The sequence below is a fragment of the Sylvia atricapilla genome, chromosome 3, assembly GCF_009819655.1.
Source record: "Sylvia atricapilla isolate bSylAtr1 chromosome 3, bSylAtr1.pri, whole genome shotgun sequence".
NCBI lineage: Eukaryota > Metazoa > Chordata > Aves > Passeriformes > Sylviidae > Sylvia > Sylvia atricapilla.
In genome coordinates this window covers 20,036,069-20,054,123 of record NC_089142.1, presented here as the reverse complement: position 1 = coordinate 20,054,123, position 18,055 = coordinate 20,036,069, and the positions used below count along the sequence as shown (strand labels likewise).

The 18,055-nt window shown below is 44.3% G+C and overlaps 1 protein-coding gene across 1 annotated transcript in view; it reads left to right on the top strand.

The window, feature by feature from the left end:
- The first annotated feature begins 4,874 nt into the window (after positions 1 to 4,874).
- The window catches only part of ERICH1 (glutamate rich 1), an 88,214-nt gene continuing 75,033 nt past the window's right edge, over positions 4,875 to 18,055 (top strand). Inside the window, 1 exon segment of the mRNA XM_066314898.1 lies at positions 4,875 to 4,957. Coding sequence (XP_066170995.1) covers positions 4,936 to 4,957 — 22 coding nt within the window. The 5' untranslated portion in view covers positions 4,875 to 4,935.

Below are 18,055 nucleotides of genomic sequence, written 5' to 3'. Positions count from 1 at the left end.
TTTGACACGTTCCACTACTGTCAATTTATCTACACGCAGCAGTTGCAGCATCTCCTGAAGATAACAGACACTGATTCCCCTTGTGAGATAAAAGCCTTCATCCATGGTATACCTCATGTATTTCTGTTAACTGCTGGTGTATACTACCTTTACTCTCAAAAGTAGAAAGAAAGTCTTTTTGCATCATAGGAATATATGCTTATAAAGCCACAAAAAAAATTAGAGGGCTTAAGGCCAATGCCATTTTGGAAGTTATTTGCTGTTCATTTTCAAAACTGGCAAGGACAGAGAAATGTGACAAGTATGGAATGAAAATGCATGGAAGATAAGTAAATTTTATGCACAAAAGAAGTATTTAAGAGAGTACAGTGAGAAACAGATAAAAGCAAAGTAAGACCAAATACATATGCATGCGTGGAAACACTGATTGAGAAATCTAACTGCAGTGATTTCCATTCTCTCATCACAACTGAGCATGCACTAAATGAATAAACTGCTACTTGACATTTTCTAAATAAATATCATGGGAAGAGTACTTATTTTACTTTAATGAATCATTTTGGCCTCTCCAACAGAAAGTAGTTGTAATGAACTGTAATCTGTTCTGGGAAATAAAGTTCTATAATGGGGATATATATGGACTGAAATATGAGAAGTTGTGTTCTCCAACAAGTCTACTTTAAAAGAGATTCTGATTCATCCATGCCCACTTGTACTTATATTTGATCATAGCTGTTGACATACTGTATCTGCCATGCTGCGAGCTATTTCTCTACTAGAGGTAAGTAAGCCATATGGTTCGTGGATGACTATGATTTTTTGCAAGGCAAACTGAACTAATATGTGTATAATTTTTTTCCTGTAGCTATTCAAACAAAACTACCCATTTAGCAAACAGAACATTTTCAATTCAATGGGATATTTTGGCCTATGTAATGCATTTGTAAGAACTGAAAGTCTTTCTTAAATACAATCACCACAAATGGGTTAATACTAACTTTCTGCATTAGTGGTCCTCTCATTCACCATGCATGGTTAGATATAAACAAATTCACTGTACTGATTAAGTGAAGCAGCAAATAAGACTTGTCTTGTTCATGGAGTAGAACCAAAACAGCTGTTTTTGTTTGACTGATGCAGATTCAAAGGGCCCCCAATGGTATACCTCACAAAAAAATCAGGTTATTTGAGGGGTTATGTTCTTTTTATTACTAAAATATTCTCATAGGGTTATCCTAGTTATATGAGGAAATGGCTTTGACTATGTGTAATTACAAACAGGGAGAAAAACTTCTTGCCAAAGGCAGATGTAAAATAACATTTTACCATCCTTGTTAAGGCACAACCCCCCCCCCCCATGCCAATAATTACTCCAAAGTCCACAATTTAGCCAGGCAAAGCTCACAATTAAGCTGAAATTCAGTCATCCAGACTCCATCTACAAAAATTTCTTATTAGAACATCTGCTGTCAAAAAACCGTTTCATAACTGCAACATATCATGTCGGACCAGGACAGGCAATATTCAAGGGAGCTTGCAGAGGGTAGGGCAGAATGCTGCTTGATGTTCAGAGACAGTAGAAACTGGACATGCAAGCTTTCCTTGGGATCAGGTATGAATCCCTCTACTCAGGGGTATGTTTCTTCCATCACATGTACCAATTACTACTGAAATAACTTGTTTCATGTATTGGAATTACTTTAGAATATAACTTTTAGTTTGCCACAATGGACCTTGAAATCTTTGTCTTGCTTTGGTAACTTTTTGTTTCAACAGCTTGGCACTGCCAACAGTATCACTATTAATATTTGTGAGATCTTGCCGTACACAAATGTGAAATCCCAATCTCATTAAGTCATTATAGTTATTACCATTGATTCACCAACTCTTGGATTCGACCGTGGTTTTATGTGTTACATAGACAAAACACATTCTCCTCAACACCTCTGTCAAGAGCAGTCTGTTTTCTGACTGTTAAATGCTTTTTTAAAGCATTTATGACTTCACTCTAAGTGTAATCTCAATTTGCACCGGGAATTTAAACTCATTTCAGAGAGACTGAAAATTCTAAAACGTTATTAGAGGTATGCCCTGTACTGTTCTAGTGCAAACTAGATCTATGACTAACTGAATGCAAATAGCACTTTATAGTAGTAAAATGAAAAGCTAAAAAAAAAACCTGAAATAAAATCAACAAATTTATTTGACAATCCTCAATTTTAGTTCACGTGTTACTAAACAATGGCATAATAAATGAATTCTTTAACTTAGGAATATTATGTCAGATCACTCAGGGTCCGCCTCAAGCACTCAGAATTGAATGTCCAATGTAAAACATTGTAATTCATAAAACTATCAAACATTGTGTGAGTCCATTTTAACCACATAACACACATTTTGAAAAGCATACAAGATGATGGGGGGGAAGAACCTTTGAAACATAAATTATATGAGCTGCTTAGCACTGTAAAAACAGCTACACACAGTAAAATTAAAACTTGCTGTTCTAAAAGAAAGTGGTTTGTGCAAACCATCTGGAAATTACTTGAAAGTATTGCTATATTGCAGAAAGTACAGAAATATAAACCGTCTACTATTCCTATTGTACCCGATTTCCAGATAAAACACAAAGACGGAAATGCAACAAATCAGAGATGTGAACATCTGATACCTCAAATACACATGCATTGTAAAATACGATCATCCATCCTCTACCTCCGAGCTGCTTTTTAAAATGTCCAGCATACCATCAGCAGGCTCCTTTGACACATCCCAGGGTAGAAAACATTCAGTTACTAAGACCCCACATGAGATTTCTTCATCACCTGCACTTGGATCTGCACTCGGTGACATTGAGGTGACCATTGCTCCTCGCTGGATGCCCGCTTGCAGTCATCTACCACCTAAATGGCTAGAGGAACCCAGTGTTTCAAATTTTGTTAGTGCTGCGCTTGTGTTGCCACTGTGAAGCAGAGAGAAATAGTTACAAAACACTCCAGCGCTAAGAAGGGCGCTTGCTTTCACAGCCGTGATCTTGGGCTCACACCACCTAAGGTGACGGCAGCACTTAGCCACTTCTCGGGGTTTTAATTTGGAATAGATTCAAGTATCACCTGCTCCCAAGGCATAATAACCCTATGTAAGAATGTACAGTAACGAAGCAAAATCTGAAACAAACAACAGTAGGCAGTCGCCGTAAATTAGAAGCCTTTAAGTTTGAGGGAAGTTGAGGTCGAAGCACTTATATATGGATTTATGGCTAAGCTGTATGGCACCGGCACCGCTCTTAGAACTGGGACACCAGCAGCGGCAGGAATTAGGTTACGAAGGCGACAGAAAGCGGGGCTGTAAAAGAGCCCCTTTTCTGCACTTCCCGCCGGCTGCAAGGGTCTCCTCGCTCCCCTGCCCCGGACCGATCCGCACCGGCCCCGTGGCAGCGGGTCGGGTCGGGCCGGGCCAGCGGGGACCGCCCGCCCCGACGGTGGCGGACGCCGGGCGGTTTGCCGGCTCCGCTCCGGGAGGCGAGGCGGGCTGGGGCGCGCCGCGCTCTCATGACGCTGGGTAATTATTTTATTTCTCCGGCAGACGGTGTTTCAAACGACCGCGGAGGCGCTCAGCCAGCACGACCGCGAACGCCGCCCTCTGCGCGGCGGGAGCCACCCGCGATCGCCCCGGTGACCGAGGGCAGCGCAGCAGATGCGCCCGGCGCCCACCCCCGCGCTCCGGGTGCGCGCCCGCGGACCCTCCAGCCGCGCCGAGCCCTGCGCACCCGCGGCGTGGCAGACGCGCAGAGCCGGCCCGGGGAACGTGCGGGACTCACCTGCCGCCCGCCCCTGCTCGGTTGCCGGGCTGCCGCCCCACCGCCCCTCGGGGCCGGGCCGTCCCTCCGGAGGACTGGGAGAAGCCTGGCGGAGCAGCGCGGCCCCTCCGACGTACCCGCACTCTGGCCGGCGCGGTACGGCGGACGGGAAGGGAAAGGGGGGAGCGGTGCAGGCGGCGGTGCGCCGCCAGCCGCGGCTCCCGGCCCCTCCTCGCGGGGTAGCCCCAGAATCACGCGCTGCCAAAATTTAAATCGCCCCGGCACTGCGGCTCCGCGCGAAGCATCCCCCTCCGCTCCGCTCCGCTCCCTCCGGCCACACGGGAGGGTGCCAGACCGCGGCCGCCCCGCTCAGCCTCCGGGCACTCCGCCGCGCAGCCGTCCTGCCCGGCTGTACCGAGGCGAGACCCCCGCCACGGCGACACCGCGCCGGGGCCAGCGCCACGCCGGGACGCACCGGCGATGGGGGATGACACCACAACCGACGGCGCGGCTGGCGCGCCCCGGCCCCGCTGCCCAGGCGCCCGTCCCCGACGGTGCGGTCCCCGCGCGGACCCGCGGCACCGGCACCCCCCCGGTCCCTCCGCTGCTTGTGCGGAGGCGCCCCGCGAGCAGCCCGGCGCGCCCGCCGCCCCGACGGCGACCCCTTCCCTCTCCTCCCCTTCCCCTCCCTCCCTCCCTACCTTTTTCAGCGCTGACATTCTAGTGCATTATTAACGCGGCGGGTGCGGACTGCGGCGGGTCGGGATTAAGGAGACGCCGGGAGCGGGAGCAGCGGCGCGCGCCCAGCGTCCCCCGGCGCCGCTCACCCGCCGGGGCCGCCGCGCGCCGCTCCCCCCGCCCCTCGCGCCCCGCGCGCACCCCCGCCCTCGCTCCCGCGCGCGCGGCAGGGGCGCCCCTGCCGGCTCTGCGCAGCCGCGCGCCCCCTGCCGGAGCCCGCGGGCATCGCGCCTGCTGAGGCGGGGCGGGAGAGGGCGGGGCCGACCGCGCCGCGGGTACGCCCTGCTGCGGCCTCCGCCAATGGCGATGCTCGACGCCGTGACCGACAGGTGCGCCGGCCAACAGGAAGGAGAGCGGGCGCGGGGCCGTGAGGGGTGTCTTGGAGGGGCCGCGGGGCCATGGCCGGGAGCAGGAGGAATGGTGAGAACGCGTCGTGAGGGGCGGGGGATGGTCGGTCGGTCGGTCCCGCCGTGCTGCTCCCGGGGCTGGTGACGGAGGGAGCCGGGGCGCGGCGGTGACGGCGGCCGCCTTCAGGCGAGGTGTGTTCCGGTCCGTGCCCACCGCGCTGCCGCGGGACTCGGTTGTTCCGCTCCTCGGCGCCCTTCCCGCGGGGAAAGGCGGTGAGAAGCTTGGCGGCCCCGGTAGCGAGGGAGGCGGGTGGGCCAAAGGGGCCTCGGCGGAGCCTGCCCCCTGCACGGGCGGGGCTCTGGGTGTGCGGGGCCGCGGAGCCGCCGGGGCTGAGCCCTCCCGACCTCCTGAACAGCCCCTGGGCTCGGAGGGGCCTGGGCGGGGTCTATTGCCGCCTGTTCGTGCCTGGCATGGGGACAGGGTAAATAACTTCTCTAATCGCAACGTGTTTTAAGATGGCACCCTTTTTCCTCAGTATGCACATAACATGCATGCTTACTTGTTCTTAGTGACCATCTATTTTGGCTTATTTAAAGTGAGTTAGCTTACTTCTGAAATAACTGTGGTACTGTGCTTGCAAAGAATAAAAGAAAGGCCTTCTGCTAGCCGAGCACAGCTTCAATCATTTCCGTTTATCTAAATGTTTTATAAGGCATGGCGCAGAAAGAATGCAATGATTAAAATACAGGTGTTCTATAAGTAATACCTCGTTCTTAAGGGGTGTCGAGTAGAGCTGAGCTGTGAGAGAGCTGAGTGCTTGTATCCTGTGCCTGACTTTTGCGTTTTCAGACTGTTCCAGCATCCTGAAACTGGAATACTTCATGGGACGATAATAATTTGTGAGCGAGACTGATCAGCAAGAGTTAGTGTTTAAGCTCTTTGCTGACCGGCTGCAAGTAGAGATCGTTTAAAGGAAGTGTAAATACACAGTAGTGTTCTCTGTGGTTCAGATGCAGATTCGTTGTGAGAAGGGGAGAAGGAGTTACTGTTTTACTTCTGCACGTTGGGGATGTGAGTTACAAAATCGATGTTTTCTGGAAGAAAGTGAATCAGAGTGAGTTCCTGCCCTTGTGAATGAATGCATGGCTCTAGAGCTGAGAATGGGGGAACTGAATTCTAAAGCTCTCAAATTGTTTAAGATTGAAGGTCAGATAAAGAGCTACTTGTTTTGGTATTGTGTCAGAGGAAGCTAAAATGATCATGCTGAGTGCATGACTTTACTGTGTAAAGTTGAAAATCATTCATGTTTTATTCAGCTGCTCTAAGGAGCGGTGACTTAAGATTGACAAGAAAATACAGTGAGAAATACAAGGATGTCACATGCTCCCCTGGGAGGTAATAACAAAACTGGAAGAGTTTGGAACCTCATCTGATCAGCTTCTGCAGCCCATAGCATATATGAAAACTGTTGACTTTTTATTGTGAAACTATATATATTTTTGTAGAGACAGGTGTCCTATAAAAGAGCTGAGAAGGAAAGTTTTGATGCTTCTCTTTAAGGTTAGTTTTACTCTTTTTTTGTAAGAGTATGTTGAAGATGCCGAAGACAGATTTTTGTCTGCATTACAAGTGAACAGTGAAGCTTTTTATTTTGTCTGGAACTGGGCCGTAATACAGAATAAATGGGATAGTCAACAGCTTGTAGGTCGTGGGTCTAATTGTCAGTGAAGAGAATCTAAATAGTAAAAAGCCAGTAAAGCAGGTAAGTGAAATGCACTTCACTCTGCTAGGAAAGGCTGTGACAGCAGTTGTTGAGAAAGTGCAGGATATTTTGAGTTTTGTGGGGCTTTTTGTTTTTTATTTGCTCGTGTTCCAATGATTCGTGACAGGGCTAGAAGTATTACTGCTGTCATTCCGTGTGTTATCAACAAGGTATTGATCCTGTGTGGGACAGCTGAACTCCTCATTTGTTGCTGTTAAACATTGACAATTGCATCTTGAAAGCTTTAGTCATCATTCTTGAAAGTTTGTACCACTCCAAAATAACACTGTCCTAAAGGATTGTATAGAGAATGATGTTCCAGCTGCTGAAGGGTGGAGTTAAGGTGTTGATGCAGGTGTAGTGTACATTATTGATTATAATTGTAGTAAAAAGGAATTGAAAAGTTGTGCTGTACAAGGAATGATCTAGTGGGATCACAGGAGACTTCCTATTGGAGAGGTTAAACTGGAAAGCAAATGTGGACACTTGATAGACATCAGTTACAAATGGTATTAAATAGAGAGTAATGCTTCAATGAGTGCTATTTTCATCTCTCAGGTGACTTGGGACAGGATTATAATGGGCATTGAAATAAGATTGCAGTTCCTTAGTTTTGATGGGTTTTTTGTTTTGCTGGGGGTTTTTAAACGGCCCTATCACATACTAAACAATCTAATTCTTGCAGAAAAGCACACCATTTCTTTTTCTAGTTTCAGAGAAACATTGACTGTTAGAGATTGGAGATTGTTCAAGTCCTTTTCTTACTTTTGTATTTCAAACTCAACATAATTTTTTTGCAAATACTTTGATGTTTTACTGGCAAAAAAAAAAAGATACCTTTTTTAAGTGAATGTATTTTCTTTCATCATATGTGTTTTTCAGTAAGGGAAATATTAATTGCAAATGGACTTCAATGTCTGACATTATTTTTCTCTAGTCTGTGAGACGTATCTTGCTCCTCCCAGAATGTGACCAAAGATTTATTACAGCTTACCAAGATGTAAAAATTCTGTTTGGATTGTAGTTGGCTAAATTACAAATAGATGGAGGTTTTGTGATTAAATGTAGAAGTTGCAGTAGAGTAAGTGCTTGACTCTGCCATTGAAACCTTTTATGGAAGGGGAAGAGAAATTTTTTGTTGCTGACCTTGATGTTGTGCCTGGGTGAGAAATGTAGTGAAGGAGAAAGGGCAGCAAGGTAGTGAAAGAAGCAGAAATGATGCACCCAGTGGTTTTGTATGTAGAAAGTCTGCAATAGGAGCACATGCTCACAGAGAGCACAGCCTTACATTATGTGGTCTTTAGGATTCTGTGTTTTGTGTGCGTGGCTGGGGTTTCTGGTTTATTTCGGGAGGTGGAGTGTGTTGGTGTAGGGTTGGTTTGTTTGTTGTTTGGAAGTTCCAGCAATTCTTGCACACTTTGCATTGAGATAGGATGGTCCACAAGTGGTGGGTGGGACTGTTTAAACATGCTGGGATATATTTAGGAGCAGGTGTGTTTAGTAAAAGTGTTGGAGATGGTGGTGTATGCCATTAAGGTGTGTCTGTAGTTATTTTGCCTTTTTAAGCATTCAGTGTGTAATGCCTCTCACTCAACACTAGGTTTGCTCTTGTAAAATACATTTCTGGAATCGACTCAGAGCAAAGTTACATACTCACCTGCTACTGGGATGAGGGATAGAATCAGAAAAGTGAAAGTGAGAAAACTCACTTGGTTGAGACAAAGACTGTTTAATAGGTAAACCAAAATCCATGCAAGAAAAGCAAAAGGAGTTCATTCAGCACTTCCATGGGCTGGCAGGTGTCCAGCCTCCCCCAGAAAAGCTGCTCTCCATTAGTTCTAATGCGGACTTGGGAAGACAGACGCCATCACTCTGAGCATTCCCCCCTTCCTTCTTTCCCCCAGCTTTATATGCTGAGCATGTCACCCCATATGGTTTGGGATATCCCTTAAGTTACTGCTCCAGATGTATCCCCTCCCAATTCTTTGTGTATTTCCAGCCTTCTTTACTGGTGGGGTATGTAACAGAAAGGGCCTTAAGACTGCTCAGCAATAATGAAAACATCCTTGTATTATCAACCCTATTTTCAGCACAAATCCATACCAGCTATTATGAAAAAAAATTAACTCCATCCCAGCCAAAACCAGCACAGATTGTTATGGCAGTATGTGGTTTCATATGTTTTCAGTTGTGTTTAGTTCAAAAGGTTAAAAACTATTCTCAAGAAGTTTGGATCTCTCTCGGTTGCCTAATGACTTAAATTAAAACTCTATTTATGTCTAGAAAGAACAGAAAAAATCAGCTGCATTTGAACTTCCAGAACTTTTTGTGATGGGATATTTGGTGTAATATTGATTTCCGTTATATCTATGGGTAGGGATGCTTGCACAAGTTGCTTGATATTGTTATAATCAAATCTTGAAATCACTGCAAAGGGTGATATATTTGCTCTTTGAAGAAGACTATGTAGAAATTCAATTACATTTATATTTTATATGATATGACCTTATGAAGATTCCTTTTGAATAACACTTAGTGCACAATCTTGTTGGACTTTTGTTTGTGCTCAGTGATAGTACACCTGCCAATTTCATGGTTTGGTTTTTAAATAGTGGTATATTGGCCTTCAGTTTAGCGTGCTTCTTCTCCTCATGTGGAACTGTCTGTTTAAAATTTGGAAACTTTTTTTCTCTGCATTAATCTGAACTCAGAATGACTTGTGGGGTTTTTGTGGTTTACTTTTGGATTTTTACTGTTTTCAGCTGTTCTCCATATTACTACCGTCATTTACTGTAGCATTTAACTTTAGCCTGTGTGTGGCATAATTCGGTCTTCACTTTTAGCTGGTATGCTCTTTGTATCCAGATTTAGGTTGAAGTAAGATTTAGACTTTCTGAAACTTTATACCTGTATTGGCAGCAGATTGGTCTCGGTGATGCTGTAAGCAGTGATGATGTAAGAGCACAGCCTTCCCCCTTCCCTCGCCCAAATCTGTCCGGAAGAGAGAGGAAAAAAGTCTCATAGAATTACAGAATGCACCGAGTTGGAAAGGAGCCCAAGAATCACTGGAGTCCAGTTTCTGTCCCTGCAGAGCACCATCCCCAAGAGTCACACACACCATGTGCCCAAGAGCACTGTCTAAATGCTTCTTGAGCTCTGTCAGGCTGGTGCTGTGACCACTGCCCTGGGGAGCCTGTTCAGTGCCCAACCACCCTCTGAGTGAAAAACCTTTTCCTGATACCCAACCTAAACCTCCCCTGACACAGCTTCAGGCCATTCCCTCAGGTCCTGTCACTGGTCACCACAGAGAAGAGATCAGGGTCTGCTCCTCCTCTTCCCCTCACAAGAAGCTGTAACTGCAGTGAGGTCTCCCCTCAGTCTCCTCCAGGCTGAACAGACCAAGTGACCTCAGCCACTCCTCATACAGCTTCCCCTCAAGGCTCTTCACCATCTTTGTAGGTCTCTTTTGGATGCTCTAACTGCTTTATATCTTTCTTATATTGTAGCACTCAAAACTGCACAGAGGATCTGAGATGGGGTGTAGCAGCACAGAACAGGACAATCCCCTCCCCTGCCCAGCTGAGCCTCATGCCCTCCAGAGCACAGTGGGCCCTCCTGGCTGCCAGGACACTGCTGACAGTCTTGTGCAACTGCAGTTTACGGTTGGATCAACTCAGTGGCCACAATTATGATTATTAATAATATTCACCAAAATTGAGCTTTAGTAAGGGTGTATGAGATATCTTTCGATGTTTTCAGTGAGGTCTGTTGGATTGTGCCAAGTGAGAAAAAGAGAATGGTGCAGAGTGAGAAACATATTTTTAAGTTTTGTAGAAGATTGATAGTATGCACAAATTGAAACTGTAGTGAAGATGCTCTGTTTTTCCAGGACTGCAGTAGCCATACACATTTTGCAGGGTTTCGCTACAAGGCAGACAGGGTTCTTACGAACAGCGGAACAAAATCCTGGTGGTCTCACTGTGGTTATGAAGCTTCTTATCATCTTTGTCATGTCAAGTTTATTAGATGTCTAGGAGCTTGTGGCTGCAATTAAGGTGGCCTACTGACAGATCTCTGAAACCTTTGTTGAGACGGGATGGCACAATCTATTAGTCAGATTCTTGTTGAACTACACAGTCATGTAGAATTTGCTGACAGATGTAACATGAGTCTTACTGATTTGAAACTGCAGTGACAGACTGTGCTTGGTCTAGCTGAATAAGTTTCTTTTAAGCTAAGGAGAGAAAATAAATGTTGCCTTTTTCTAGCAATAAGTTACTGGTTTGTATCTGCAGTTGCTATGAACTGCATTGATCTGGAGGCTCACAGGTTAATCTCTCTTTGTAAGAACTCTCTCTTTGTAATAGCTGCCTAATTTAGGTGAACATATAGGTATGGGATGTTTGATCACTATATTCTTTCCATTTCCTGCCTTTCAATCCTACTGATATGTGTCATATACTTAAATAAGCTGCAGCTGTTCAAAAGTTGTCTCACAGACAGGAGAATTCTATATTACTGAGTTTTAGATAACAAAGTGGGTTTCCATGTGTTATAAAAAGTAATGCTAAAACAACAGAGACATTTTTTACCAACTACTACTTTAGAGCACAAAACTGTTTTTTTTTTCCACTGTGGTTCTTGAACCTGTAATAAAGAATTAGACAGGTGTAAAATTAGGACAATTAACATCTGAATTTTTTTGTCTAATGGGATGCTGAAGACTATAGATGCTGTTTCAATGATCTTGTATTTTGTGTCTGTGAATCCCCTAATTAGGGTTTTTTTTTCCTTACGAAGTACCAGGGTTTAAAAGATGAGCCAAAGATAAGAACTTTCTTATCTCAAGTTCTGGGCACTGCCCTACACCAGCCTTAGTGCGCTGGAAAACACCACTGCCAGGAGCACCAGGCCTAGTGCTCGAGGTCTTGTGAAGGTTTCTAATCCAATTAACTGTTAAAACTTACTATGTTTACAGTTTTGTGCCAATAATCACTATTGATTCTAGACACACAATTTTCTACATCACCTACATTCTACCAATGTCTCTGTGCCACCGTCACAGCAGAAGATGGAGTTGAAGGAGAAGAAAGAAGAGCTTAAGACACCACCCGAAATTTTCCATCTTGCTCTCATCTACTTCCATTCTAAAAACCCAAAACTACAGTTTTTCACCCTTTGACAAAGTAAACTACTACCTATTTTAAATCTTTGTTGTTTTCAGTTCATTTATAAGTTGGAAGTTTTCCCCATGGACTAAGGTCAAAGGTGGTGCTTTCCTGGGGTCCCAGCAAGGCTCTCAGACCTCCCAGGGCAATTTGAGGAGTTTTCCTCATGCCCTGGACTCCAACACAGTGAAAATAATGTCAGTCGTCTTGAGACAAACCTTGATATTGTGAAGTTATTATTACACACTAGATAAAAAATGATAGCATCCACATTTCTTGTGCAGGTCCCTGTGATGTTTTGGTTAACAACTATGCTGAGATGAAACTGATACTTAGTAGTTGAAGCACAGGGTTCATGTGACCTTGGATACGACTAAATCTTTCCATTTTTTCATTCCCAAATAGTACATGTGTGTTCTTTTCACCATTTAATATGTAATAATAGCTTTAGCAGTTAAAACCATCTGGTATGTGTAATGTCAATGAGACCAACTGTAGACTTGTAAAGAGGACCATTCCCACCCTGTGTAGACATCCTTTGAAGAACTGTACAATTTTTTCCCTTTAAGATCTCACTAAAGTTTTGTGAGTCTTGTAGAACTAAAAGATTGTCTAAGGAGCTAGTCAAGTTCAAAATAATCCATTTGTGATATCTGCATTTCACCATGGTGTTTCTATTCAGTCTCATTTTTAGAGTTTTGTAGTTCAAAAAACAAAGCCAAAAAAACCCGACAACAACCAAGCAACTCACCATAGCTTGTGGGAGAAATGGGATGAACAGCCTTTGTTCAAAAAACTGCTCTCTTGGTGAAGGCAGATAGTTAAAAGTAAGGTTTATGAGGCTGAGAGACTGCTTTCCAGGCCAAAAGAGACTTCCGAATCAAGGTTTCTAACCTGTAGGGAGATCTCTGTGATAAATGTATTCCTGTGTAATCTAGGATTCTGTAACCTAGTAAGGAGAGGAAGAAAAAGGCTCAATGCTGAAAACAGTCAAGTTTTTCAAATCTGAATAGCAAACATTATCAGTGTGTATGTGTCTTATGCCAAAGGTGATTAGGCACTGGAAAAAACCCTAATATGAACTATAGGGTTCCTCTGGAGTCTTTTGAAGTACATTAAAAGTATTGAGATACAAGTTTTTGGGTCTCAGTGTGGGCAGGTGTGTAAAAGTACTTCTCCCAGTCATTCAGACAAGATGGAGTAGTATGTTTTCTGGCCTTAAGATGGAAGCAAATACTATCCTGAAATATTAAGCTGAAAAATTACTTCTAGTCTTCCTGAAGAAAGCATGTCATAAAATAGCAGTGCTGTTTGGAAGGAAGGACTATAAATTCATAGATAGGTGTGATTTAGTCTGAAGTATGAAGACTGAAGATGTAGTTGATGATCTGCAGAATGGCCTCCTGTTCCACTAAACACCAGGTCTTGTAAGCTGTTAGCTTCTGTGTTTGTCTGCAAGTGCCTCTTCAATGAGACTGTCAGCTTCAGCCTGAATTTTCTGCTGCAGATCTTGCAGTCCTTGCTTTTTTTTTTTCCTTTTTTTGTCCTTTAGCTTCTGTTGTAAGAGCTTGTTACCATAGCTTCGCCTGCAGGAAGAGGACTGCTTGCAGACTGGGAGCACAAAGCAAAATACTGTACCTGTTCCTGTGTACATAAAACTGTGCTTTGATTACAGCTGGGATTCCGCATGTTTCAGTGTGTTTTCCCCCAGCTGAAAAGATCCATTTTGTTATTCCCATGACGCTGCTACAGTGCTTTGCTTTGGTTTGCATGCACTATCCATGGTGAAGTGGAAATATGTCACTCTTGGCAAAACTGACCTTGCTGATAGCAAGAAAATCACATTTTCTGTTTTTCCTTCCTCACTTGAACAAGAGTGTCCCATCTTAAATGTTAGATATACTTTTTAGATTATCTGAACTGTCAAGCTACACAGAATGTAATTGCATGTCACTGCATTGTTCTTTTCTCATATCCTTGTGTAGCTTGAATGTTTTTTGGTAAAATGAGGGGGAGTGGGAAAATGATACCTTGTTCGGGTGCCATGGAATGTTTTGTAGTGGTTAATTACTCTTTCTTCCTTGATTTTAATATTTTGGTAGTTGCTGAACTGGTATCCCAAATCTGGGAATCTTCTCTGCAGCTAAGTGATCCCTATGCAGAGGATTTTGAAGTTAATGACTAAATAGCCATTCATTTCCCTCAGGACTAGAATATGTTGTGCACACACACAAGCTCACTTGAATTAATTCAGGCCTTTGGTCTCTGCCATTTCTAGCGATGGGTTGGCGTCTTTGAGCTTTGAGCTGATTCCTTTTTATTTTACTTGTGCTGTTTTGGCTGTGGGGCTTGATGACTGGAGGTTTTGTTTTCTTTCGAGGTCAATGTGTGTGTGTATGTGTGTTTGTGACTTTTGCTTGTCTTGGGAAGTTTAGGTCAAGGTTAATAAATGTAATTATCCTTGGAGGTTCTGTGTATTGGTTTTTCCATCTGCTCTAACAGGGGCCTGTACTCAGTGCACCATCATCTCTGCTGAGTACATCTTGGGCACCCAGAGGCTCATTGGCAGAATTGGTGGCGTGTGTACATGAGGTCTCTGGAGTGGTGTCTAATTTGCAGGGAAAACAGGATACCTTGCATGCCATCAGGCATTATAACTTCAGAGTGAATTTTGCCCTGGTGGCTGAAATACAGACTGAATGGCTTTGTGTTTGTGAGGCTTGCAGAGCCATGGCCCGAGAATCATTGTGTTAGGCCAAGTAAACACAGAGCAAAGACCTTTCCTCATCAGTTTGGCTAGCTGAGCAACTCCTTCGGAAAGAATCCCAAAGATTCAAACTGTCCTGTATGATTAAAAGAAAGGAAGGCTTCGTGGGGAATGGTTTAAAGGAATGAGCAGCTCTTAGCCTAAAGTTATCATCAGTCTTCCACCTGCTAGCTGGTATGAATAGCAGTCTAACTAACATTTTCTGTCTGTAGCAGTCTTTTAAAATGCTTTTACACTCCATTGCTCTGGGTCCTGATAAACACAGTCATCTCTTTTTCGAGAATCACTCTGTTTCACGTGGTTTCCTTGAGGATCTCTGGTCAAGAGTGTCCAGCCATGATTAAGGGAAGAGGACATGATCCATGCAATGGGATTGTGATACCCAACTAGGCAAGGCCCTCCACAAGGCCCTCAACTAGTTTGCTCTAGTTGATCCTGCTCTGAGCTTTGGGATTAAGCTGGGTGATGTCTGGAGGTCCCTTCCAACCTTAACAGTTCTGTGATTTTTATGATCATGTTGTTAAGTAGCTGTCCTGTCATGACCTTCATAGCACATGTGGTACTTGCATGATAAAAGACAAGGATTTACTTGAAGTACATGCAAGTAAATACTCTCCATTTGAATACTGGAGAGTAATTCTTCACTAACAGAGATGAACTGAACATTTTAATGAAGCCTTGTCCATATGTTCTGCATGAGGATTATCATTCTGTCTGCTCTTTCTGTCCTTTTCCATTCTGCTGTACTATCTTCCCTTCTGCTGTAGCAGAAATAGCACATTAGCACATCTTGCACATAGAATGGTTTCAGAAGTTCCTGATTCTTTGCCTTTTGGAATGTTTCTGTTGTAGGAGAGACAAAGAGACCAAGTAGGACAACTTGCAAGCTTCACAGAGTTCAGTGCTCCCAATGCCACTTTACTTTGTTCTTGCTGCCCAGCTTTGACTTAAGCAGGCAAGAGGCAACCAAATGTGAGATGTGGTGGAGGTACTTACAGTGTGGATGACAGGTAGCCAAAAATATGTGGCAAGCATTCCCCACAGGAATGTTTTTGAGGAAGTGGTTGCTGCACAGGAAGGTTTCTGATGTTGTTCAGAACTCAATTCATTTAGTTCTTCAGCATGCTTTTGTTTTAGTCTGTAGTCCTAATTGAGTTTTAAGTCATGCTAAGTCCAAACCCAGAATGGTCATAAATCTGCAGTGCTATTTCAATGTGTTTGTGGATGTCCACTTATGTATGTAATATGAATTCAGTCAAGGTGTCAATTTAATACATAGGTGCCAAAAATGCATTTATTTGAAGGGGGCTCCTTACTCTTTTTGCAAAATTAGTAGCAGAAGGATTGTGGATGTTAACAATTTTTATCAGTAGCCAGCATGTGTTCTGCGCTGTATTTCTTGGAGTTACGCTTTGCTTTCTGTCTGTGATGTCGGACTGTAGAGACCTGGTGCTTTTTCAGTTTTCTGTATTTCCAAACATGAGTTGTCAAGAATTAGCCATGGAACCAGTTTGGTACCTTTTGCCGCTTGTTCTCATGTCTGAAAATACTGGCTCCTTTTTGTCACTGAGGAGTTCCTGGAAAGTCAGGTGTTACTGTGTTTCTTCAGCTCATGGCACAGTAGGAGTATTTTAATAGTGTTGCATGTTTTCAGTTGCAAAGTGTTTTGTTGTTTGTTTTTTTTTTTCTTTTAAAATTAAATGAAAAGCTTAATCAGAATCAAAAGACCACATGAACCTGTACAGTTCCTCCATCAATTGTGTTGACAGGGAAACATTGTCAAGAAATAACTATATGGTTATTAACTTGACTATGCTATGGCTATGGTGAGAGTAAGTCTGACTCCATTTTGAAACTTTAATAAGTAAGGTACATTTCTGGTAGTCGGTAGTTTTTGCTTGAATTTCCTTTATTGCTAGTTTTCTGTTAAGGAGTAGGTAATTATTTTTAAGGGTCTGACCAGTTCTTACTAAATGGACTGATACCTGATGCTGAATAGTACCAGAGATTCGGTTAAAGAGAGGTTTTCAATAGGAAAGAACTGCTCTGTAGCATCAGGAAAGACCATTCTCCTGTGGTTGAGCCAATGCTTATGGATATCACACGATACCTTTCTTTCAAGTAATTGCAGTGATAAAATCCTCTGGAAAGAGGTTCCTTTGTCATCTGCAAAATGTTTTGGTAGCTCACTTCTGAGACTGTTAACTGCAATTCACAATGCTGCTTTGGAGCATGTAAAGCTGCTGAGGATGGCAGAATGGCTATTCCTCAGAGCCTAATTTATTTGTTCACTTATACTGAGGACCACTTTTTTGGAAAGGCTTTGGGCTGCAGTCAGATTTTTATTTTATTTTTTATTCCAACTAGATTATACTTAGGATTCCAAATAGTTCAAAATAAGTCAGTCAGTTTTTTCAGCACTTGCTGGCGATTCGAGGGATACTGACCAAATCTACAGATGATAGAAAACTGGGAGGAGCTGTTGACTCCCTCTAGGGCAGGAAGGCCCTGCAGAGAGACCACAACAGATTTAGAGGGCTGGGCAATCACCAACCACAGGAAGTTCAAGTGCTGGATTCTGCACCTCACATGGGCCAACCCTGGCTGTACAGACAGGCTGGACAATGAGATTCTGGAAAGCAGTGCCACAGAAAGGGATCTGAGGGTCCTGGTCAGAGACAAGTTGAACATGAGTCAGCAGTGCCCTGGCAGCCAGGAGGGACAACCCTGTCCTGGGGCATCAGGCCCAGCACGGCCAGCTGGGCAAGGGAGGGGATTGTCCCCTCTGCTCTGCACTGGGACAGCCTCACCTCCAGTGCTGGGGACACCCACAATCTAAGAAAGATATTAACATATTAAAGAGCATCCAAAAGAGACCTACAAAGATGGGGAAGGGGTTTGAGGGGAAGTCATCTGAGGAGCAGTTGAGGTCACTTGGTCTGTTCAGCCTGGCAAAAAGGAGACTGAGGGGAGACCTCATTGGAATTACAGCTTCCTTTTGAGGGAAAGAGGAGGGACAGGCACAGATCTCTTCTCTGTGGTGACCAGTGACAGGACCTGAGGGAATGGCCTGAAGCTGTGTCAGGGGAGGTTTAGGTTGGCTATCAGGAAAAGGATCTTCACCCAGAAGGTGGCTGGATGCTGGAACAGGCTCCCCAGGGCAGTGGTCACAGCACCAGCCTGACAGCTCAAGAATCATTTAAACAGAGCTCTTGGGCACATCTTGGGGATTGTCCTGTGCAGGGACAGGAGTTGGACTCAGTGATCCTTGTGGGTCCCTTCCAACTCACCTGACCTTGTGATTCTTCATTCACCTGAGGAAGGTGTCCTGCTGGGATTCATTGCTTCCTGCGGTCTTCAGAAGGTTTGAAATACATCAAACGGTTTCAAATGAGGACCTTGTAACCTCCAAGTGTCAACACTGCTCACTTCTATTTTGTTACAGTTATTGGAAATTACTAGTAATCTTAAGA